The following is a 25191-nucleotide window of genomic DNA, read 5'->3' on the forward strand; positions in this document are numbered from 1 at the left end:
CAGGAGCAGTGGCTCTGTCCAGATAGCACAGTTATGGCTGCTGAGCTACAGCTTGTGCCAGCCCACTGTTCTGTGGCTGCTGAGCTACAGCTTGTGCCATCCCACTGTTCTGTGGCTGGTGCCTCTGTTTCTGGTGCCTCTGTGGGTGATTCTAGACTGGTCTGTCTTGAGCCTTCCTGCTGTGGAGGTTTCTGACCTTCTCCTGCCGAGGTGCAGGAGTTCCTGGTGTAGGAGGTGAGGTCAGAATAAGCAAGATCCCAGCTAAATATGCTTGAGGAGGCTTCTCCCGCTCAGTTTGTGCTCACAGGAGGGTCCCTGCCCAGCCTAATCATGTTACAGGTCATGTTCCAAGGTGCCCTGTCCTGTGCCTCTTGGCTCGGGTGTCTGATACCTGATAGCAGCCAGGGCTTCCTGGGATGTGCTTGTCCTCCTCCTCTCGCTGCACTCTGGGTTGGATGCTCTGCTGGGAGTTTCTCTCTGCACTGACTGGCTTGGCATGGACTGGCTTTTAGCCCCAGTGAGACTGAGAGACCCAGCAAGCCCTGACCTTTGCTGCTTGGGTAATGTGATCCTCTGCAGAGGAACTGTCTGATCACTGGGCCCTATTTCTCCAAAAATCCCCCATTCTCAGGTACTCAAACTTTTCAAGTCCTTTTTCCCTCGCCCTTGCATAGATTTTACAGTGTGATGGCATCTAGTAGCAATTTTTGAGGGAGAATCTATTGCCTATTCATGTTTCACCTCGGGTTTTGGGCTGAAAATGTCAAGGATAAGTTGTCTGAGTGCTCTGACTGTTGAGTTCAGCGCTACAGCCCAGGGCTGTGTCTGCTCAGCAGTGGAATTTGAGTGGGGTGGAATGAGCACAGTGCCTCCAACCAGCCATCCAGCCTTTTGTGTCCTGATGTTCATGGATGGCATTGGCAGGAGCAGTACAGAGGAATTCCTAAAGGAATTGCAGAAAACAGCCTAATAATGCTTTTTATAATGGTTTGTGCACTTCCCTTGAGATGGTGGTTACTGGTGCATGTTTGAGGGTTAAAACCCAGGCAGGAGAGTCTGAGGGAGGAATCCTGATGAGGACAGTGAGAGGTGGCTGGGAGCAGGGAAATACTGGGACAGGATTGTTCCTGCTCCCTGCAGTTCTTGCTTCAGTTCAGCTGGAGCAGTGGGCATCCAGGCAGTGGGATGTGATTGCCAGCTTAGCATCAGGCATGTTCTTTCTGCATGCTGCTTCCTTTTCCTTCCTTTCAGTGAGCTAAAACCACTGAATCCTACTTTGCGCACAAAAGCATTTAAAACACTGAGGTATGGGAAGCTGTGGAAGCTTTCAATGAGGGAGATTTTGCCCTAATGATTACAGGTATAATGTAGGGAAGGGGGATAGGGGGAAGAATTGCTATGTCGGGTATGGAAAGCTGTGGAAGCTTTCAAGGAGAAAGATCTTGCCCTAATGATTACAGATATAATGTAGGGAAGAGGGATAGGGGGAAGAATTGCTATGTAGGCTCTGTAAGGCTCCTAAGACAGGCTCCTTCTCCAGAGCACAATTTATTCTGGCTTTACATCTCTGTACTGTGCTTTAATTATTGTGAGTATTGTTGGAGCTCCAAGTTGAATTTATTGCAATAGTGTTGGCAAGCAGCACAGGATGCTGGGCACAGCTCTGGACTGGGACTGCAGAGACTTGCCTCTGTCTCTGCCACTCACCAGGCAAGATGTTCTACCTAATAAATAAATCTCCTCTCTATTTGTAACAAATAGCTCCAACTTCTAGTAAGGTCTGTAAAAATCATCTAGAATGTATTGCACTGCTTGATGTGGGGGATCTAAAATGTTCCAATTTGTCTCTATTACAGGTTTGTGGTAAAAATGGTGCAGAAATACCAGTCCCCAGTTCGAGTCTACAAATACCCTTTTGAGCTCGTCATGGCAGTGAGTAACACTCAGCACTTTCCCTGCTCCAGCTGCTCAGGGCCAGGGGGAGGTGGGGGACTGTGGGTTTGGCTGGATGTCTGTGACAGTCCTAATGCAGGGACAGAGCCTCAGCTCCCCTCCTCCAATTTTCCAAGAAAAATAAGGATCAGTATCTCATTATTAAGAATGGCAGCTTAGTTGTTAGAGGAAAAAAAAAAAACCCAAACAAACAAGAAAATCCAACCTTATGTAATTATTCTTTGACAAGGAAGGAAAAAAAAATGACATTGTTAGGCAGGGTCAGTTTGTGGCCAGACACCTTCTTTGCCATATCACCAAATGCCACTCAGTTCAAAATCTGTCCAGATGTGATCCCAATCAGCACTGTAGTATGATTGTATCTACAACTGGATTCTGAGTAATACTGAGCTTTTTGATTTGGTTAAAGGCTGGAAATCTTTGGAAAAAGTTTCCTGTATTGTTCTTCCCCATCCACTCTGTGATTGAACTGTCAGGAGACCTCTCTCCAAATCTTGTGATTTCCACAAGGGGCTTGAGGGCTGTCATTGAAGTTCATTCACTGGTGGTGCAGAAGGCTGATGTTGACCATAGGAGCTACTTTAGGCAGAGTTTCTTTTCAATATTCTGGACTTTGTCACAATTAGGTGTGAGTCAAATACCCTTCTCAAAGGTTTGCTGTTGCATTTCGAGGGCAGCATTTGGGTGTTGTTAGAGGAGCTTGCTTATGGGATCTAGCAAGGTTTTGTTTTGTAATCTGCTGGGCATTTCAGTCAGCTGAAGGAATGCCCAGGTTTGGTGTTTGCCACTTTTAGCCTGCTGCTTCCTCCACTGCCTGTTCCCAGTTCCTTTAGTTTATGGGAGCCCAGCATGAAGGTGGGAAGCTGCAGCTGTTGCAGACAGCTGATGTGATTCCCATGAATGGAAGGGAGAGCCTCTATTGAGTTCCTCTTGACAATGTGGCCTCTTCAAGATTTCTGAGAAATTCATGCCTTAAAATTTGTTTTATCTGAAACAGCCTCCAACCTTTTATTTTAACAGTTAAAACTGGGAGCATCAGTTTGTTCCTCATTGTGAACAGGAGACCCCAAAGGCAGCAGCAGCTGAGAGTGGTTGCTGCTTGCTTTGCTCTCTGATCATCCAGATGAACACTGCTTTTGCTGACAGTTGAGCTTCCTCCCAAATCCACCCCTTTTTCCCCCAGTTTTACCCAGATTGGCCATGTCTGTTCACAGCTAGACCAGTAATGTGCCACAGAATTGCCCTGACCGGTCTGGGGCTGATGTTTGTGGCAGTGGAGCTTTCCTGGCTGTGCTCTTTGCTCTCCCCGTGCATCCTGTGTAGAATAAGACACCAGTGCCTGTGATGAAGATCCTGGGAGTCTTTGCTCCATGCACACCTCTCCACATTCCTGTTGTGTCTATTACCAGGATAAAGCTACCACCAGATGCTCCTCAGTCGATTGGCTGCTAATTGAGGAGGGCTGCCTTGAGACAAATCCTTTGTAAGCTTGTTAGCACATGCCTAAAGGCCAGGGGCTGGTAGGCTTAATTCTGCAGTGCTTTAAGTTTATTTGCTTTCAGTTTTTCAGCATAACAGAACTTAAAATGCCCTGGGAATTGAGGGCTGGGGTTGTAAATGTCATCCTTTATTGTTCAGCAAATCTTAGCAAAGTTGTCAGTGCTCTTTCTTATGAACAAATTCCTTTTCCAGGGTCACCCAGCAGACTGTGCTGTGGAGTAGGGAGCACAATATAGACCCCTTAGCTCCCCCCACGACGTCCTGTGAAAATCCTGTGTTCCCAGCAGGATCTGCTGTTGTCAAGCAGCGTTTCAGCCTTGTGGTGGTCGGTGCAGGCTGAGCTGGCTGCAGGGCTGGCTGCAGGGCTGGCTGCAGGGCTGGCTGCAGGGCTGGCTGCCACCGTTCAGTGCCACCGTTCAGTGCCACCGTTCAGACGAGGCTCCCTCCCGTTTGTGTGGAGGCAGCGCGGATCTCACGGATCTCACGGAGCTGTCAGGTACCAGCTGTCAGTTGCTGGAAGTTTTGCAGGGAAGAGTGGGTGTGCAGTGAAGCTGTTTTGCTCCTCAGCACGTGGCATTGCTGTTAATCTCCTTCACCATAAATCTGACAGCAGCTTCCTCAGCACTGAGATTCAGCTGCTTTCATCTTTTCCCCTCAAATGCTGTGTGGGAACCTTTGGAGTGCCGAGGTCTCAGGCTGTGGTAGGGAAGCAGAGGTTGCAGGGTGATCTCAAGACACCCCCATGTTTTACAGATCTCTGGGCACCCTTCAGCCTGATACTCTTGTGCTTAATTCCTCACTGGGAAGGGTCATCCCTCACAACGCAGCCTGAACAGAACACAGGAAGGAAGTTGGGAAAAGTATTTTTCCCTCAGAACCTCCTGTGTTTGGACCCTAGAAAGCAGTGGGTGTGCTTTACTCACATAGAAGAGCTTGAGAAATAGGGCTGTCACAGCCAAATTTGGCAAGCTGTTCCCTGTTTCTGGGCTCACACACATCCCAGGCCCTTTGTGGAGCCCACCCCCAGGAACAGGGGTTCTCCTCCTTGCCCTTGTGCAGAGGCCATGTGTGTGCCTGAGGCTGTGCTCAGGGATGAGCTGGGGCTTTTCCTGTGATATCTTTGTAACCTGTGTCAGGGTAATTGTCTCTGGATTTATACTCTGCCCTTTGCTAATGCCCCTGCAGCTTGGGTTGGAGCCTTTGCAGGCAGGAGATTTGACGTGTATTCCAAGTCCTTGGAAGAACATTCCCCTCCTTGCTCTCTTTGCCAGTCCTGTGCATCTGAGGAGGTAAAAGGGAATCAGCTTAACAAGTCTTTTCTTGTCATTTGGGAGTTCTGAATTTTTTTCTTTTTTCTTGTCCTTCCTTCTAAAACAGATTTAAGCAAAGGCTGTTTTTTCCACACCTGTCCAAGGTCACTATAGTCATTTCCACCTGCTTTGTTCCTAACTTGGATTCACATTAATGGATCAAAAGTATTATGCTCTTCAAACACATATTCAGTTGCCTGACCCCTTTATACCTTATACTTGAAAAGAACCTTGACTTCTGTTAGGCTTTGTTATCTTGTCATGTTTTTCCTTTCTATTTTATCTTTTTTGTCTGTGTCCTCTTTTAAATGGAGCTATTCCTCCAATGGATTGTCCATGCCTCTCTGGGCCTCATCTTGTCTTCCCTTCAATTAGATCAGTAGATTTGACATTGCATGTCTTCTAATTTTATCTTACAGCCAAGAAAATTCCCAAGTATAAACTTACTTTTAATTTTCTTTCTGTTGTAGTTGGAAAGCTAAAAGTGATTTTTTTTAATGTTATAATGAATGAAAAATCCAGAAGAAGAGGTACCTCTGCCACATGAGTGATGCAAATATTTGTGAGCCTTCTGTGATGTACTGGGGAGGAGAATTTGGTTTGGGTGAGCGAGTCCAACATGCAGGAAATGGCCAAGAGAGAGACATATTGCATATTTAATGTTATTTGCAGTGAATTATTAGGTTAGATGAGATGGCTGGGGCTGGAGGGTTTCAGCTTTGAACGTGGTAGGGAGTTGTGTTCCTGTTGTTTTTAGTAGTGCCTCAGCCCTTCATGCTCAAGGTTGACATTGACCATTTTCACACACTTTAGGGGATTTATAAGGTCAGGTCCCTAAAGCTACAGGTTGGGAATAACCCCCCAGAGACCTTACAGGGTCTTTTGTATGTGATGGATAATTTCAGTTGCTGCATTAGTGGTGCAGATGAGAAATCTCTGACAGCACTCGTCAATGATTTGCTCCTCTTGCCACAGTGCACTTCATGTTCAGCTCTCACTGCTAAGAGCAGTTTATGGCTTCTGCTGCAAGAGAGGGATCTTTCTGCACTACTCTATAAAAATAAGTCATGATTTGGGGAAAAAAGAACAAAGATCAGGCACTGGGAGGTTTGCAGGAGCATCAGCTCCCATTGCCTGTGCAGTTGTATTTTGTGCTTGAGACAAAACTGCTGTGGAGCCCCACACATATGTGCCTGATGTGAGTCAGTGCTGCTTTCTGCTTGACCTCATTTCTTGGTGCTGCCCAGGGCATGTGCTGACACATATCTGTGCAGCTGGGAGCCCGAGCTCTTGGACACACACATGGGAGCCTTGGTGGGTGCTTCTGGGCTGCCTGAGTGCTGCTCATCAGGCCAGGCCAATTCTGCTCCTGCAGCCAGAATTTGGCAGGGGGTGGCTCCTCTGGGGTGCCTCTTTGGTGTGGGGTGTTTCTCATCTCCAGCATCACTCAGAGTCTCTGACAGACCTGTGGCAGCTCAGGAGCCCCTGCCTGGCTCTGCAGGTGAAAGCTGCAACATCTCAGCTCCTGGCCTGCACTTCCAAGCATCTCCCTGACTCTTCTGGTTTTAGTGATGATTCAGTGTTCTTTGAATCACAGAACAGTTTGGGTTGAAGGGACCTGAAAGCCTATCCCATCCCACCCCTGCCATGGCAGGGACACCTTCCACTGTCCCAGGCTGCTCCAAGCCCTGCCCAGCCTGGCCTTGGGCACTGCCAGGGGTCCAGGGGCAGCCACAGCTTCTCTGGGCACCCTGTGCCAGGGCCTGCCCACCCTCACAGGGAACAATTTCTCCCCATCTAACTCTGCCCTGTGGCAGGGTGAAATCATTCCCTTTTGTCCTATCACTCTGTGCCCTCATCCAAAGTCCATCTCCAGATTTGTAGGTCTCCAATGTTCTTTACATTTAGTTGATCTGCAGTTTTTTATTTTGCAGGTAAGACAAAGTAGGAAATTAACACTGCATGGTTCTGTTTCAGCTCGGTATAGTTTGAGTGTCAGAGGTTCTAACAAGCTGAGTGACAAGTTTAATTCAGGCTACAAATGCTGCAAGCTTATTTAAAGTCAGAATTTCCTTCTCATGGAGTAAGCAGCAGAAAGATTCCTTCTCCATCATCTCTACTCTCTCATGCTGCACTCAGGGTCATACCCATGGACAGCAAACATCCATGGTCCCAATGTGAGATGTCTCTCTCTTGTGCCTGACTCTCAGGAGCAGTCCCAATGATTCTCACTGGATTTGGCAGAGGTTCTCACTGCTCTCCCTCAGCCTCCTCTGCACTGTTTGCTCACTGGCAAAGCTTTTGCTCCTCTCCAGCAGCTGAGGATCAGGCCCAGGGTTACATGCAAGAGTCACCATCCAGGACAACTAAAATCCAAATGCATCACTCGTTTCACAACCATCTTAACATTCTTTTGTCCCCAGTGTTAGGAGGTTTGTAGATGCAGGCTAATTGAAAACAACTCCTTTCTGTTTTGGCTGTCAGGCTTAGCTGGAGGAGAAGAAGCTCTGAATGCTGGAGGTCAGGTCCTGACAGGCAGAATTGCTTTCCATACACTTATTCAAACTTATTTTCCTTTTCAGCATCAACATGTTAAAGTTTTTAGATTTAAAGTACCTTTATTTAATGACTTCTTCCTGTTGCCTTTAGCAGATTGAATGTATGAAGAGACTGTTTAAATCCTGGTGTGCAGGGTGTGCTCTCCTCCCCAGTGCTGTGGTGTCTTAAAGGGTTTGATTTTTCACTGGCTGATGAAGTGATGCTCCTGCAACAGAACCTCTGAGCCCCCTTTTGCTGCTTAACACCCAAACAGCTCGGAGTGTGCTGGGAACAGATAAATGCTGTGAGAGCTGGACAATGCACAAGCAGGCTGATGGCTGGCAGGGGTCACATCAGCTCTGTGGGTTTGTCCAGAGTGACAGCTCAATGTGTGTGTTCACAGCCCAGCCAGGCCTCAAAGGCTGCTGCTGTCTTGCTTCCTGAGTGCTGCAGATTGTTTGTCAGGTCACCTACAGTGCCATGGCCCTGATGCACCACAGAGGACACTTTGGGGGGCTCCTGAATGCCAAGGTGGAGTTCCAGGCTGGAATGGCCCCATCTGGGGCTCCAAGTTGTTGTCACTATTATGGTATTGTCACAGCCTGGTTTTAAATAAAGAAAAGTAGAATTTTAACTAAAATATTTGATGCTGGCTCATAGCCTCTGCTTTAGAGTGTGAGCTCTGGAGCCAGGAGAGCATTTGCTGCAGGGAAGCAGAGCAGCTCCTGGCATCTGGAATCCTCAGGAGCAGCAGTGCAGGCACAGAGGGAGCAGCCAGGGAGGTTGGAGTGGAGCTTTCAGTGCAGCAGCTGCAGGAGTGCCAGGGGAGAGGATCCTGCTGCCCTCTCTGTGGGTGGCTGCAGTTGGCACAGGGAAGAGCTTTGCTGTGTCCAGTGCTTGGGAGCTCCTTTGCAGGTGCTGTGATGCAGGTAATGGCACAGCTTTTAGAAATTTTGAAATTTTGAGAAATTTTAGAAATTTTGAAATGCTATTGCTGGGTGGCAGGGCCCTGGAGATGGAGAGAAAATCAATGTGCAAGGGGGAAAAATGCTTCAAAACGGGTGTTCTTTGGTGGTCAACCCATGCCAAACATGACATGAAATGTCTTGATAATAACCTAAGCAGTTAAGAAATTAAGAAATCCCTGCAAAGCAGGATCTGCTTTATTTTTTGTTTATTTGTATATTTTGTTTATTTATTTGTTATTGATTGTTACATGTTATAGGTGTATGTTACAGATTTTTATTGGTGTATAGATTGTTGGGTATATAAAACTTGACAATTCCCCCTTGGATGTGCATGGTCTGTCTGCAGCCATGGGCTGTGCCAGATATTTTAAAGAAGGCAGCTTCCCTCGTCCCTACTTTTTGCTGTGTTTGGAAGGTGAGTTTGCTGTGACTGCCAGAAGCTACTGGGTTAACATTTTATGCACTTAGAGATAATCTAGTGTTGACTCAAGACATGATGCTTCAGTGTGACTTGAAGGCTTGAAACTCTGCTGTCAAGATACACTAAAAATATCCCCTCATCTTCCTGCTGAGCAGCATTTGGCAGCAGGAGCTGGGGGTGATGCTGTGTGTGCCAGCTGGGCTGGCTCTGCACTGGGGGCTCAGCCCCAGGCCCTGCCACCTCCTCCCTTGGCATGAAGCAGATTGGGAGTGAGCAGTAGCTGGGGAAGAGCTGACATTTCTCCTGGGACCGTGGTGTGGGATGGTTCCCCTCAGGTGAGCAGGAGGTGTTTGGTGAGTGCTGTTTGTCCCAGCTGCTGGAGGATGGAAGAGCTTTCTGGGAGGCACTGATGGAAGAACTGCTGGAAACATTGCACATCACCCTCAGTGTGTTGTGTGGTGAGAGCAGAGGTCTCTGGGAGCTCTGCCACTGCTCAGACTCCATTTGCTGGGCAGGATGGTGCTGACCATGGTGTGACTGGAGAAGGTCTGCACTAATTCCAAGGTCTGTACAGCTTTACTCACCTTTTCCAGCTGCAGCATGGAGGTAATTTCCTTGAAGGATGGGTTTTGTCTCAAGCTTAATCTGGCTGGTGCAGGGATGGCAGAGCTCTGAAGGGAGTTCCAGTTCAGAGGCACAGCACAGGGAGACACCTCCAGCTCTGCTCTGTCACCTTTATCTCATCTTCCAGTAGTGACCAACAGACCCTTCTCTACTGAATGTGTAGGTGCAGAAGATAAATTATAAACTCTTCAGCCGGGACTAAAATGGGTGGTAAAATTTAGAATCATAATTAATTCTTACACCTCAACCAATATGGGCTTGTTTAGCTGCTGAGCACAGTGACCTTCCCAAGTTTGGCCCTGAATCATGGCCAGTTTGTATAAATTCTCACAGCAGCTTCTGGCAATGACAGAGTGTCCTTCTGAGTAGCCATTAGTTTGTGAGCCAGCCTGTTTGATTTTGGGGTGAATCATCAAGCAGTAAATGTGTGATGTGACACTTGACTGCTGTGTTTTGCTCTTTCAGGTGTTAATCACACCAGATCTCTGCTTCCTTGCCTTCCCATTTTGGTTTCTCTCTCTCCACACTGGGCTGTGACAAGCAGTGGTTCCTGGATAAGGTGTCACTTCCACAGTTTTTTGTAAAGGCCAAAGCCTTGTGCTGTTGGTGACCCCAGCTGCCCCACACAGAGTTCCTTCCCCAGCAGAGGAGAGAAGAAGCTGCAGCAGGACAGCTTGAATGGGATATTGTTCCTTCTCAGGCAGGAGGTCAGGCACGTTGGTGCTTCCTGGGAGGGCTTTGTGCAGCTGCAGGGCAGGGCCTGGCTTTAGGAGCTTTGCTGTGGCCCTCAGTTGTGCCTCTATTTCAGTAGATGCTGCTGCTCCCTGAATTGTTTCTTTCACCAAAATCTGAAGGAATGAGGCAAATTCTTGGCTGTAGTCCAGGCTGAGATAACACTGGGTCAATGTTTGTAGCCTGGGTGCTGTTGTCCCATGCACTTCTCGCTGGCAAACCTTTATCCTCTGGCCAACAGAAGTGGGGTTTTATTTTCCCTTGGGCCCCAAACACTTTTGCTGTGCATACTCTGCACCTCCTTGAAATAGAGTTCTCTCTTCCCTGAATCAGTGCCTTTCTGTACCCTAAATATGCATTTTGTCCCTCCCACATTGTTCCTTGTATATTTTATCTTACTTTGTGGCTAGTGGGAAGCTGGGATCTGATCTGTTCAAAGCACGTGGATTATTGTGTCTGGTGTGTGCAGACTCTGTGGTTCCCTTCAGCACTGAGACCAAGCAGTGGGAGGAACTGCAGGATGAAATTCTTTTTTCCTAGAAGGCCTGAATCTGCAGAGGAATCTTTATGTATCATTAAAGCTGCTCAAAAGCTGCTCCAAAGGCATCCACTTCCTACTTAAAAGTGATGAGGTGTCTTCATCTTGCTTCTCATCACCTCCTTTCAAAGGGATGATGATCTGGGCATCTTCAGCTCAAAACCTGGTGTTGTACCTCCTCCTCACTTCCCTTCCTCTGAACACAGGAGTTCCTTTTTCCTGGCAACCTGCACATGGCTGTAACATGACCTTGAGGAATCTCATTAATTAATACAGATTTAAACATTGTCTGGTCGTGAAAATTTGAAGTGTTTTAGCACAAGGATGAAGTCTTCTCCTTGTCACATATTTGTGTAATATTGACTATAAATTCTGTCTACATCAGGTAATACTGCCTATAAATTCTGTCTACATCATCACAATTAAGTTTCTTTGTGCTCCACACAAAGCAGTTTCCCCCTCACAGCTCAGGTACTCTTGGAGATCCCATCTCACAGAAGCTGCCCCTGGAAGCACATGGAAAGCATCAGGACCCAGGAGGGTGGAGGGGGTTGCCTCAGGGTGTGCAGGGGGTTTGGCTGCTGAGGTTTTGTTTCCTGCAGTAATTCAGTGGTTACATGGCCCTGTTGTTGTGCATTCCTGAGGTCTCTGTGGTGTAAATTGATTTCAAGGTCACTTCCTAGAAAACCCTGCCAAGGAGAAACAGGAGTAGCTGTTAGAGAGATCCTGCCCCGGCCATGTCCCGTGGCTCCTGCAGGAGCAGCAGTGACACAGCTCCTGAGGTGGAGGGCAGGAGCACTCTGGCACTGTCAGGATCTCTGACACCTGGGGGTGTGCAGGGCTTGCAGAGGGCCCTGCTCTGCAGGGGAAGGGGCTGAGCAGGTGGAGTGGGGGGTGGAAAGAAGGGTAATTTCCTCTTTTCTCTGTGGCTGTGAGGCTTTAGAATGGCATTTTTGGGGGTTGATGCTTGTGGATTTGTATAATTTGGTCTTGTTTGGCATGTGGCTGGCCTTTGGAGTACTGTCTTCTCACAGATGTGGGGTTTGTACTGGCTCCTGAGGATTTAGCCAGCAGCCCAGAACACTTCCAAGCATGGCTTCTTGCATTGATCCCAAGCTCTCCTCTCACAAGCTGATTTTCACTTTTCAGTGTTGGTGCATAACCCATTTGGGATGGATATTTACCAGAGCAGGTAAAACCACTTGGATGTATTTCCCAGGAGATCACAGGACAAAAGCTTGGTCAGAGCACTCTGCTGATTACACAGTCAGCTGTATCACTGTTAATGATTGCTCCTTGTAATTAATCATTTGGCAGCTTCAGTGGCACTAAGGGATCTTTGTTGGGATGCAGAGGTCACTGTCACCAGTTGGAAACATCCTCATCCTAGTTTGGGCTCTCTTCAGTGTGAAAGGAAAATCTGACACTATTGAACCTTTGAGATCTTTAACTTTCCTGCATATTTTAACTTTTCAGCTAGAAATTGTTTCACTGGGTTTTTTTTCATTTAATTTCTTCTTTGTTGAATTTTTTCATTCCAATGAACTGAGTCTAAATGCTTTTTTTTTTTTTTAATGTTTAGATGCACCCAAAATAATTGGTTATAGTTCTAAGCAAACGATGAGTTCTAACAGATTCCAGGTCTCTCTGTCTTCACTCAGCCCTCTTGTGAAATTGAATGTGTAATTTCAGTTTCAGGACTGCAGGGATTGAAATGACTCTTGGAACTGTTGGTCACAGTCCACTACAACAAAAGCACAGATTTTTGCAACAATTCTTTTGTCAGAAATCTGTGGAAAACCAACTTGATTCAGGGAAGGACACTGGTCCTGAGCCAGCACCTCTCGTGGAATGGTTGGTTTGGGTATGAGGTGTTAATCCCAGTGGGGTTTACAGGAAGGGAGGGAGTGGCTTCATGGCAGCATTAATTTTAGTATATATATATTTGTTATATATCTGATTCTGATGTTATATATCTGATTGGAGACTTTAGTCATCCCAGTGTCAGTCTGAAGTGCAATCCCACAGTAGGGCTTTAACACCCAGTGCTGGCACAACACTGCTGTTGTTCCTTCTGGGAAAGGAGAGGCACAGAAGGGAGAGACAAAGCCTAGTTCCTGTATCCTGCTCAGTGCAGAGTTCCTGCAGGAAGGAGCTGAAAGAGCAAGTGCAGGCAGCCAAAGCATTAAAACAATTAATACTAAATACTCTGTGCCTTTCATTTCTCTGGGATGTTCTGTTGTCCACCTTGGACTCTGCAGAATCCCAGAGGAGGAGACATAACAGCTTTGTGATGGCTTGAAAAAAATCAAGTATTTCTCTGTCTTTCTAAGCTCCCTCAGTTTCCCTGTTGCAGCAATGGGCTGTTGCACAGAGAGCAGGATTTTGCTAAGAGGATTCCTGGGTGCAGGAATGGGCTGCTCTCTGCTCAGCTCAGTCTGCAGGGATGGAAAGTCTGGGTGCTCAGGGAACAGCTTTGCTGTGACTGCAGCGTGGGGCTTCAGCTGTCCTTCATGTGATCTCAGGCATCTTCCCTGCTGTATTTTTAGAGCTGTTGTGCAAAGAAGATTAGCAAAGGACTTAATATCGATGTGGATATGGATTCTTTGTCAAATATGGCAGTGTTCCCCCTATTTAGGCAATGTGTTTGGGCTCGTGTCACAGTTATATCACCAGGCTGTGCCCTGCCATGTGCCTCTGCCCTGGCTTCTCTTCCTGCTCCAGATGTTGTTTAGCTGACTGAAAAAGTGGCTGCACTCTTAGGCCTGGTCTTAGTTTTGCTGGATCTAATGACAGTTTATTAGGGAGCCTGTTTCCAGCTGGATCAAGTCCATAGTTAGTGGAGAAAGAAGCAGCTGGGAGTTGAGATCCAGTGGTTTACCTTCAGGAGGGAGCCACAGGCACCTGCATGCAGTGGTGATTTCAGACTGGCTCTTGTGGTCCCTCCATGGTGAGGGGGCACTTACAGGTGAAGTTGTTCAAGTGAGGTTTTTGGAGGGTCCTGGTCCCACTAGAACAGCTCTTGTTTGTCTGGAAATTCCCTCAAATGTTCCTGGCACAGCTGCACCCCTGAAAGGGCAGAATCACAGAATAATTTGGGTGGGAAGAGACCTTAAAAGCCCATCCAGTCCCTCCCATCCCCCTGCCATGGCAGGGACACCTTTTACTGTCCCAGGCTGCTCCAAGCCCCATCCAACCTGGCCTTGGGCACTGCCAGGGATCCAGGGGCAGCCCCAGCTGCTCTGTGCACCCTGTGCAGGGCCTCAACACCCTCACAGGGAAGAATTTCTTCCTAACATCTGATTTAAGGGTGTCCTCTTTTAGTTTAAAACCCTTTCCCATTGTCCCATCAAACTGTCCACCCTTGCTGTGGAGTTGATGGGGGCAGCATTCTCTCAGGGAAGGGCTTTCAGTGACACTTCTTGCAAGTGTGTTGAGGGCACAGGTATGGAGTGACATGGGACAGATTGCCCAAAACCAGTTGCTAAATATTCTGGTATTCCAGTGACCTCTGAAGGTGCTCTCAGCATGCACTGCCCAAGCACTCAGGACTCCAGTAACTTAAAATGGGTGGCCTGAGGAGATACATTCGGTGTGTGCTGGAACAGAAGAGACCAGCAAGGTGAAGGCTTTGGCCTCAGGATAGCCCTGGATGGTGGTTTGGAGTGTGGTGGGTTGGGACAGGGCAGGTGGAAGCACAGATAGGGAGTGTTGACTCTGCCTGAGCAGATGAATGGGCTGGTGAGTGCAGGGAGGAGAGCAGGTACTGAGGTGTGCAGGCCTCCTGCCAGGTGGCCCTGGAGCAAAGGGCACCAGGAGAGCATGGCTGGGAGTGTCCTGTGGCAATGCCTGACACAGATCCATGAACTCCCATCCTAACAAATTCAGCTGCTCAAAGCAGTGAGTGTGCTTCTCTTGGCTGGAGCCAGGTGGGTCTGTGTTGGAAACAGCACGGGAATTTTGGATTTATCTAAACTGCTTTGGTTATTGCTGTGATGAGGAGTGAAAAGCACAGGTAGAAGAACATGGGAAAAGTTCTCTAAGAAGTGTGGCAAAGCAAGCAGGACGTTGCTGAGGGACTGGGAGAGCAGGGTTTCAAACCTGCGTGCTCTGTTCTGGCCAGGACTCCAGCTGGCAGCTGCCTGCACTTCCCTCCTGATACTGGAGCAACTTGATAATCTGAAATAGCTCCTTTCTCGTCCAGAGGGCCGGGAGCAGGAGATCTGGAATGTGTCCTTAAGTGCCTGGGCTATTTTGGGAGCAGGGACATGAATCTGTGCAGGGGCATCCAGGCTTTGCATGGCTGTGCTAACGGGGAGCTGACAGCCCAGCCCAGCTCCAGCATCGGCACATCAGGGTTTGCTTTTGGGGCAGAGAACTCATGGATGTTTTAATTTTTCTGTGCTGTGTAAAATGGTGGTGTCTTCTGGAAGGTGAGAAGATGACAGCAGTCCCTAGAGGAATTGCCTTGGAAAGATGACAGAAACATCTTAGGATGGAAATGTGGAGCTCTGAGAGTCCAGTGGAAGGAGAGCACAGGTTCTCTTCCTGGACCAGCTGCAGTGGAGCTCTGGGCAGCTTGTGCAGCTGCCACATATTTGCAACAGCAGCACAACATGCAAGAGGTTTTTCAGAAATCCAAGGAAAACATTCCATCCTGCAAACATCTTAGAATATAGTAAGAGATGAAGAAGTTAGGGCAGGAGCAGCAGCAGTAGGTACTGCTCATGCAAGTCAACTTCTCTGCAAGTGCCAGGGAAGAGTGGATTTCTGCTAGAGCTGCTAAAGAAGCTTGGAGAAAGAGCTTTTCACAGGGATGTGCTAATAGAACAGGGAACATTTCAGAGCCAGGACAGAGTTGGTTTAGAAATGGATAAATTGAGGCAAAGTGAGTAGCCAGTAATTGGTGTCTTACCCTTGATAGTTTAGGGCAACAAGAACTGTTTGGCACATCACGTTTTAAGGCTTCATACAGACAGTATTGACCCAGAGATTATAATATTCCAGTCTTTAGCCAGCAGAAATCAGCAGAGCTCTGTTTGCTTTTGCTAGTTAGGAGCTTCCTGATGTTGAAGTGATGATTCCCTTCCTAGTATTCTTCAAGGACAGGATTCTGTTTCTACTTCATGTGTGAAGGGAAAGTTATGTTAGGACATGTTTGGCTGGTGACTGATGTGGTGCTGTCCCTGCCTGTACCTACTCTGCTTTAACTTCACCTCTGAGGAAACTGGGGAAAACTCCAGGCTTCAGGGGACTCTGTTTTGTTAGACTTTCACTGTGAGGGAATCAATTAATTCAGAAACAGTTAAAATTGATTTACCCAGAAGCTGAAATTTACTTTATTTTCACCTCTAGGCCTACGAGAAACGCTTTCCTACGTGCCCAGAGATCCCAGTCTTCCTGGGGAGTGAAATCCTGCACGAATCCAGGAGTGAGGACGGAGCCATCCACGTCATTGAGCGGAGCTGCAAGCTGAACGTGGACGCTCCCAGGCTGCTGAAGAAGGCAGGTGGAACCTTGGGAGCAGAGAGGCCTGCATTCTGTGGGCTGGCTCAGATAGCTAAAGGCTCCTAGATAGATAAAGTTACTCTTGTCTCTCTGTGTTTCTCCCTCCTCTTCAGATTGCAGGGGTGGAGCATGTGTTCTTCATCCAGAAGAACACGGTGAACTGGAGAGAGCGAACGCTGCGCATCGAGGCCCACAACGAGACCTTTGCCAACCGGGTGGTGGTCAGGGAGACCTGCAGCTACTCAGTGAGAGCCCTGCTGGGGCTGGCTGTGCTGGGAGGGGGCAACTGTGCACCCACACACTGGGGAAGGTGTCTGAGTGGCTTTGAGCACCCCTGCAACAATGGGATTAGAGACTCTGGGGCTGGAAAGGCTGTTGGGTCCTGAGTGTGGCATTGTTCAATTGCTTTGGAGAGACAAGACCAGGAGGAATGGCTTCCCACAGACAAATTGGACATTAGGAAGGAATTCTTCCCTGTGAGGGTGGGCAGGCCCTGGCACAGGGTGCCCAGAGCAGCTGGGGCTGCCCCTGGATCCCTGGCAATGCCCAAGGCCACACTAGACAGGGCTGGGAGCAGCCTGGGATGGTGGAATTTGTTCCTGCCCATGGCAGGGGGTGGAACTATTTGGGCTTTAAGGTCTTGATGATCTTAAAGGTCTCTTCCAACCTAGTGATTCTATGTGTCCATCCAAACCATTCTGTGGTTTCATAAGACTTGAGAAACTTCTTCAGGTTGATTGTGATTCCCTGCTTGGAGTGAAAGTGGAAAACAGAATTGGTACTCCAGAACTGCTGGTGTTCCCTCAATTTCTTTTTGATTGAAATTCAGGCTGACAAAAACATCTAGAGCTTGGGCATGTCTATAAATCTGGATGTCCAGAATTAAACCCTTACTGTTCATTATTATAATGGCCTGAGCGAAGCCTGACAATTGATTTTGCACACAAAGAAGTGAAAGTTTTAGCACCTTGTTTGTCATTATTTTCATGCTCTAAAGATTTGGAGAAAGGACTTGAGCCTTATTTGTGGCCAGGGCTGTCCGCCTGTGTGGCTGTTTCTGTGCTGTTTCACTGCAGTGCTGCTCTGAGGGCCCAGCCACCATGAAATAGCTCAGGTGTTTCTGGAAGCAATCAGATCCTGCTTGTCTTTCCTTACACAAATGTCCAGCTCCTGTTACTTACCTGCCCTTTTGGCAACTGGACAGCAGCTCAGCTTCTTGGGAGGAAACAGGCTGTGAGGAGCTTCAGGAAGAGAAGTGGAAAAGCTGTGAACATTTTGGATGGTGAGGGTGTTCCTGGGCCAGAGATCCCTTGGTGGCTGCAGAAGGCCACCTAAAAACTGCCTAAAGCATCCTAAAAACTGCTGTAATTTAAACTTCCATCATCATTAAAGGCACTGACAGGTCTGAAATGCTCCCAGGTCAGCTCTGAGTTTGTTACACTTGCCAATTTTGGCTTAGGAAGGAAATGTCAGCATCTGGGCTTTGAGGGGAACAGGGTGGGAGCTGCTGGCTGCATCCCCAAGATGGTTCCCTGCTCTATTTTTACCAGTTCCCTTTTCCCTGCCAGAGTGCACCGGAAGCAGGTTTATTCTCATCTTTCCTTTTCTGCAGCCTTCTCTGAGGCAACTTGGAGAAATATGATCCTGTTCCTGCAGTTACTTAATATCTCCCCAGGGAATTTGTCTTTCATGGTATCTCTGTGTGGGGGCTGGAGTTGTTTTTCTTCCCTGTCAGTTTGTGAACAGCAGCACCTGAAGAGAGGAGGCAGAGCCTTCTCAGGAAATGGTTAAGTTTAAAAGAGGGAAGGATTCTATCATATATAAAGCAACAGAGTGGAAATAAGGGAAAGGTTTGTGTTGAGCTGAAGAGTGGGGAAGCTCCCTGCTCTGCCATGTCCCCAGTGTTTTGGGGAGAAGGCTGATGTTATTGGCTGAGTCTCCCATCCGAAACTAAAACAGAAACCTGGTTTGCATTTTTCTTCTTTGCAGGTGTAGGAGTTTTAATTGCATGTTCCACAAGGCCATTCCTGTCTTTCCATAAGGACACCTTGACATGATGGCTTGATGTGGGCAGTTCCACTGCTCTTTTTGTGCAGCTTTTGCTACTACAGTTCAGGTCTGCTGGGGCAGGGATGGGTTTAAATCTTGATTTCCTTGTGCACATGAAGAATATTGGGTTAGCAAAAGTCTGGATGTCCAGTTCACAAAGGGTTCTCAGCAGGGGAATGAACCTGGCTGGTGACTCCAGGTGTGGCAGTGCCTCCTCTGCCCCCTCTCTGGGGCTGTGGAGGTTGAACAGCCAGTAAGGTGCCAGGGCCATGAGCCATCTGCCTCCATCCCTCCTGTGTTGTGTTCCCCTGGCTGCAGGTTCACCCTGAGAATGAAGAGTGGACCTGCTTTGAGCAGTCAGCCTCTCTCGACATCAAATCCTTTTTTGGCTTTGAAAGCACCGTGGAAAAAATTGCCATGAAGCAGTACACCTCCAACATCAAACGGGTAAGGTGGGCTCTCCTGGCTGCCCCTGGGCTCTCCTGGCTGCCCCTGGGCTCTCCTGGCTGCCCCTGGGCTCTCCTGGCTGCCCCTGGGCTCTCCTGGCTGCCCCTGTGCTGCCCTGGCTGCCCCTGTGCTGCCCTGGCTGCCCGAGCACCCAGACCCTCTGTTTGCCTTTCTGTAAACAGACCCAATGGAGCTTTGTGCCCTTGCTTGTGGCTCTGGAGTCCCTCAGGTGGGCAAAGGAAGGCAAAGAGCCCAGAGCAGAGCTGGCTGGAATGTGGCTGTGCAGGGATGGAGCAGGCTCTGCCAGGGGAGCAGGGCACTGGGTGCTGTGAGTGCAGGGCTGCTGGACACTGAGAACACTCTTCTTGTGCAGGAAGAGAAAGTCCTGGGTGGAAAACACCCCCCTGTGTCTCCAGAGCTTGAGCTTGGGACAGTGGCTCTGTGTGCAGAGGAGCAGGGCAGCTAATTGGGTTTGGGAGCAGGAGGATGGGGTAAAAGTGGTAGAAAGGCAGCTGCATCCATAACTGGGATTTGCCTGCCATTATTGTAATTCATCATTCACAGGAGGCTTTGATACTGGAGGTTTTTTGACAGGATCATGGGGATGGAAGGACAGATTTCCCCTCCGTTTATCCTTAGCAGCATTCATCATCTGTCCTGAGGAAACTCCAGGGCCTTGCTGGCTCTGGAGGAGGCTTTTTCCTAACGAGAGTTCTCCCCTTCAGGGCAAGGAGGTGATTGAGCACTACCTGAAGGAGCTGATCTCCCAGGGGATCACGTTCATCCCTCGCTGGAGCCCTCCCGCGGTGGAGGAGGAGGAGCGAGCCCCGGCGCTGGGACGGGCCCCCGGTGCCATCCTGCAGGAATCCGGGGCTGCTGGCACCAGCCGGGAGCCGCCTGCCAGCCCCTGCCCGCCCCCGGAGGCTGCCAGCCCCGACGGTAGGCACTGCAGCTCTCACTCAGCAGCACTGACCCAGCAGCTTATTTTCATTTCTCTTAGCATCAGGTTTTTCATCTGGAGTGTGGGGGAGGAGGAGGAGGGAAAGCTGTTTTCTTTTTTCAAGGAAAATAAACAATGGAACTTTTTTTCCCCTAAAACAAAAAAGCTGTGCAGGCAGTATGTTTTGGAGCTTAGAAAAAAATGAGGTTTGATCAGCCCTTTAAGGTATTTTATACTTGAAACTAGAGGTGTCTTCAGTATGCTGGAATTAAATATTTTATCTGTTCCAAAATTCATATTCTTGGGGACAGGTTTGGATGGTTTTTGGCCCTGTATTAGGCCAAGACAAACTTGAGGAATGTCTCCTAATGCATTTTTCCCACAAAATCCCTGAATCAAACTTTATCTTTCCATGTGTTGGTCTGATGATATTTTCTAGACTAAATAAAATACTTCTCTGGCAAAAAGAAATAGGAGGGACCTTTGAAATCAGAGTTGTTGTAATAGAAGCAGTTGCTGTCCTTCCTGAGAAGGAAAGGCAGCCCTTGTTTTGTTGAGTGTAACTAGGCAAAAAGCTTGGGATTTGGAAATGTCAGTAGTTCTGCTCTCACCTGACATTCTCTGGGAGCTTTTCTGAAAAAAGATGGGAATCCACAGAGAAGCTGATTAGCAGCAGTGTTTGAGATGAATGTTGTCCTCAGAGTGGTGGGTCCCAGCTAGCAGAAGAGCAGAGTAGCCCTTATTTTTCTGCCCATATTCCTGCTCAGGACAGGATTAGCTCCCCTGGGCCTGCTCCCCACCTTGCTAGCTCTGGGGGTTCCATGGGATGTCTCACTTCCAAATGCAATTTCTGTTATCCTGCTTATCCTATGGGTGTCCAGGCCTCCTTCTGTAGGTGATGGCATCTACTGGAACCTTGTTCCTGACAAAGAGCCAGCTCTGAGGTGTCCCCAGCCCTGCTCCCTGTGTCTTCCACCCCAGCTGCTGCCTGGGCTGCTCCCCCCAGCTGCCCTGTTCTGCTGGCTGGCAGCTGCCAGCCCTGGGTGACACCTCCCTCTGTCACATCCCTCTGTCCCTCGGTGCTGGCAGTCACCAACCCCTTGTCCTTTGTCTCTGAGCTGGAGGAGCTGCTTGGTGTGCACAGGACTTCTCCTGCCAGAATCCTCCCTGGCTGTCAGAAATGTGCTGTTGTTCTCCCTTAGTCTCTGGTGTCTCTGGGCAGAATAATGGCTTGGTTTCCCAGCAAGTCACTTGCCACTTGCAAGCCACTTGCAGTTGTGCATGAGATTTAGGACACATGGAGATGGAAGTGCCCAGGTCTTGGAGTGGTTGGTGAGCTGAGTGCCAGAGCTCATGACAGATCTTTTAAAGCTCCTGCTGAAGCAATTCAGGGCTGAATGGAATATTGGAGGCAGAGCCAGGTGGGGTGATCCAGCTGTGATCCAGCCCATGCTGCCATGGCCTCGTGCCCCAGTCACCAGGAGAGTTTCCCTCCATCCCTCCCTCAGGCTGCTGGGATGAGGCTTCTGAGCAAATCCCATGTAAACCATAGGGAGCCCAGTGTACAGAAGCACGTGCTCCCCTCCCTGCTGGCTGTGCCAGTGTGCTCTGAGCTGTTGTTTCCCCTGCAGGTGACAAGCTGGACGCTGATTACATCGAGCGCTACCTGGGCCAGCTGACCCCGCTGCAGGAGAGCTGCCTGATCCGCCTGCGCCAGTGGCTCCAGGAGACCCACAAGGGCAAGGTGGGTAGGGCACTGAGGGGCATCCCCAGCTGGGATGGGCAACCCTGGGTGCACAAACACACAGGGGAATGAGAGGCTGCAGTGTGACACCATGGGAAGGGACCTGGGGGTCCTGGTGGATGTTGAGCTGAGCATGAGGCAGCCCTGGCAGCCCAAAGGGTCACTGAGGGCACTGTCCTGCTCTGCTCTGTCCTGGACACCACAGTATCAGAAGGTTCTAAAACTGTCAGAAAGTGTCCAAAGGAAGAACATGAGGGTGGGGAAGGGTCTCAAGGGGAAGCCATAGGAGGAGCAGCTGAGGGCACTTGGCCTGTTCAGCTGGAGGAGATGGAGCACAGAGCTCACTGGGGCTGCAGCTCCTCCTGAGGGGCAGCTCCAATCTCTGCTCTCTGTGACCAGGGACAGGGCCCAGGGAATGGCTGGAGCTGGGCCAGGGCACATTTAGGTTGGAGATCAGGAAAGGTTCTTCCTCCACTGGGTGCTGGCACTGCCCAGGCTCCCCAGGGAATGGGCACAGCCCTGAGGCTGCCAGAGCTCCAGGAGTGTTTGGACAGCGCTTCCAGGGATGCCCAGGGTGGGATTGTTGGGGTGTCTGTGCAGGGCCAGGGGCTGGGCTGGGTGATCCTTGTGGGTCACTTCCTGCTCAAGGATATTCCATGCTTCTCTGATATTTCCCTGAGAAGCAGCAGGAGCACTAAGGGACAGGTGAGTCTCTGCTCTGCTGGAATGTCCTGGGCTCCTTCTGGTTAAAGGAAAGTCTCTGTCAGACCAGCAGGGTAACTGATCTGTGCCTGGGAAAAGAAAGGGTCTAGAGCAGCTTGAATGCCTCAAATGGGGTTTAACTGCAGATTTCCTGATGGAGAGGGATTAGGAGGGAAGGAAAGAAGGACCAAGGATAGCACTAGAGAGAGTAGTTGGGTGGGCTGAGTAGATAAAGGATGCTCAGGAAGAGGAGCAGGTGATCCTGCTTGGAAGCAGAGAACAGCTGGATGAGGTTTCAACAGTAAAAGCTTCCTGGCTTAGAAGGAATCAGCTCAGTCAGTCAGGATGGGTTAGGTGAGCTATTCTGCATTCCTGGCTTTGGGAAGATTTTCATTCTTTTTCCTTTACCTGGCCTTTCCAAAAGACACTGCTGCTTATAAGGAGCTTTGCCAGCCCTGCGTGCTGTGCTGTATGTCTCAGAGCTGAGCATGTCTCATCTGAGTACAGGGAGTCTGAGCATGATTTAGAATGCTGTTTTCTCTTGGAAAAGTAAATGTGAATCACCTCTGTAGAAATAAAATGTAACAAAGATTTAGTGCTATTGTTCTGCTGCTGTAGAACTCCTGAAGTTCCCTTGTGTGTGAGCAGGCACGTGGGTTTTGTTGGTACCCAGCAATGTGGATGGAGAAACAGCTCCCAGCAAACCTCACTGTGAAGAGAGCAGGAGGTGTTGGGGCAGTGTGAGAGGCTCCCAGCAGCTGATAAGCTCCAGACACCAACAGCGCTGTTGAATTGTAAGAGCAGATAAATTCCCACCTCCAAACATCTGCCAGATCTGGCCAAGGCCACTGGTGTACAGTGGCATCAACAGCAGCTTGGATACCTTGGACAGAAGGGTGGGGGCTGCTGGAGGCAATAGAGACTGCAGGAATAGATGTGTGATATATAATATATTGTATAGATACACAGCTGATGTGGCAAAGGGCCCCTTGAAGGGCTGTGACACCTCCCTGGCAGCTGCTCTTGTGTCCCTGTGATGCTCTGCCCCTGAGGAAGGAGCTGGGGCTGGTGGGTGAGCTGTGTGAGCAGGAGCAGAAAAGGGGCTCTGCTGGAAACTGCTTTTGATCTGTGTCTGCCTGTGATCCAGCCTCCAGGCAGATGAGAGGCCCTGGACAGGCAGGGACAGTCCCCAGGTGTGAGTGTGCTCTCAGAGAGGACAGGAGGCTTTTCATGGAGCCCTGAACAGTGAAGTGGTGTGGGCTCCACTGGGGTAGGAGAGATCTCACCTAGTGGGTCCTGGATGGGAGGACATCCCAGAGACAGGGAGGCTTTGTCCCTGGTGTGACCTGCAAGGATCCTGCTTTCATCTGGAACAGGCAACACCTAAAACTTTGTTTAGGTTGAAAAGTATCAACCCACAGGTTGGTTTTCCCCCTCCATGACAGAGGCTGGGGAAGGAAAAAGTGAGAGCACATAAGCCAAATGTGGAGCAGCTGCCCCTTGGGTGCCTGGAGCTGGGCAGGGAGTGGCAGCCCTTGTCCCCTGAGCTCTGCTGGAGCCCTGGGAAGTGCAGCTGAATCCTGAGCTCTGGGAACAGTGAATCTGCCTCAGGCCTTGGGGTGGCCTTGCTGGGCCTTGTCCCCAGGAGGATGTGGGCACACAGGAGGGGAGGTGCTGGCTACTGAAACTTCAGATTGAACCCCCTGACTGCTCAGCTGCTTCTCCTGACAGAGCAGGCCAAAATCAGGAGCTTATCCTGCAAGGCTGGGGTTGTCCCTGGAGAGGCTCTTACCTTGCTGTGCCAATCTGTTCTTTTAATTCAGAGCAGGGATGGCCTTATTCCTCTATCAGAAATTATCAAAAAATAGATCTCCTGTTTCTTGGAAAATGGCCCTTCTTATTTTTGTCCTCTGTCCTATTTCACTATCTTTTCCCCATTCCTTCCAAAGCAGGCATTACCTTTACAATCAGATATGTTGTTCCTTAAAAAATCTGAGGAGTTGAAGGAACAAACTGTAAATGGTGTTAAAATTGCAGCAACTTAAAGCTCTGTTCAAGGCTTTGCACCATGCAGGAGAGTGCAGCAGTTTTACCAGGGAATACAAAAGCAGGCTGAAATTAAACCTTCGTTTTCTTACATGTGGGAGTTACTGCTTTGGTTGGACAAGGATAAAAGACGAATTCTGCTGTGGAATGAGTCTTCTTGGAGCTTCCTGCCTTTGGTCCAAACAGAAGTGCTGGATTTGCCTCTTGCCTGGAGCCCTGCACAGGGGAGGTTTGAAGCAGGAAAGTATCAAACCTTCCAGCAGCCATCCCCTCTCCTGCAGAGATGCAGGAGCTGTTGTGGGTGTCTGGGCTGGGCCTGATAAGTGACAGCTGCCTCTGAGCAGCAGGAACACAAACCTGAATTATCTGATGAACATTCTGCTGGCTTTAAACTTGCTGTCATACTGAATTCTTCTAAATACTCCCGAGATCATCTTTGGGAAGGCTGCCCTCTCCTTTCCAGGACACACAGATGCACTGTTAGAACCAGTGTTAACCTCCCCCCTGCTCCTAAGGTGCTTTTAGATTGGTTTAGGCTGCCTGAACTCTGCCCCTTCTTTAGGTGAGCCAATTCTTACCATCTCTTGCTTGTGAATCCAAGATTGCTCCCTCCTGACACTGCTGCCAGCCTTGCTTTCTACCCAGCTCTCTGCTTTCTACCCAGCTCACTGCCCTGAGCATGGCAGTGGACAAAGGAGCTTTGACTGCTGAACATGGGGGTTTGTGTCCCAGCAGGGCTGGGAGTGCTTGGGTTGTGCTAGCACAACATGGATACTCTGCAACAGACAACCCCTGCTCCACAGAGCTGGATTTTTTTATGGAAACTTGTAGAGAATGAGGCCAAACACTTTTGGAGAAGTTGGAGTGAGGGACTGTGAACCCAGCAGCACATGCAGCTCTAATCCAGTTGGATTTGCAGCTGACAGCCTCTTAGTCAGATTTGGCACTTCTGTGGAATCCATCAGGTTTGTTGTTAATTCTTGCTGCTTGGCACTCCTGCAAAGCTGTCTTTGATTCTGCAGCTAAAGAGAACATGGCAGATCTGGAATGAGCTGGAATAAGCCATTCTGCAGACTTGCTTGGGGAAGCTTTTGTGCCTGTGATGTGAGGATTAGTGCTAGTGCTGGGGTGAGTGATTGGGAGAGGGTGTATTGTAGTTTGGGCTGATTTG

At 49.1% G+C, this 25191-nt stretch overlaps 1 protein-coding gene across 1 annotated transcript in view; it reads left to right on the forward strand.

Moving 5' to 3' along the window:
- The window catches only part of SEC14L5 (SEC14 like lipid binding 5), a 38829-nt gene that overhangs the window by 4013 nt on the left and 9625 nt on the right, over positions 1-25191 (forward strand). Inside the window, exons 3-8 of the mRNA XM_054644052.2 lie at positions 1857-1932; positions 15940-16089; positions 16206-16337; positions 18460-18588; positions 19314-19527; positions 21160-21272. Of these exons, the coding sequence (XP_054500027.1) occupies positions 1870-1932; positions 15940-16089; positions 16206-16337; positions 18460-18588; positions 19314-19527; positions 21160-21272 (801 nt within the window). The 5' untranslated portion in view covers positions 1857-1869. The remainder of the gene's footprint in view (positions 1-1856; positions 1933-15939; positions 16090-16205; positions 16338-18459; positions 18589-19313; positions 19528-21159; positions 21273-25191) is intronic.

Source organism: Agelaius phoeniceus, chromosome 16 (assembly GCF_051311805.1).
Source record: "Agelaius phoeniceus isolate bAgePho1 chromosome 16, bAgePho1.hap1, whole genome shotgun sequence".
Lineage (NCBI taxonomy): Eukaryota > Metazoa > Chordata > Aves > Passeriformes > Icteridae > Agelaius > Agelaius phoeniceus.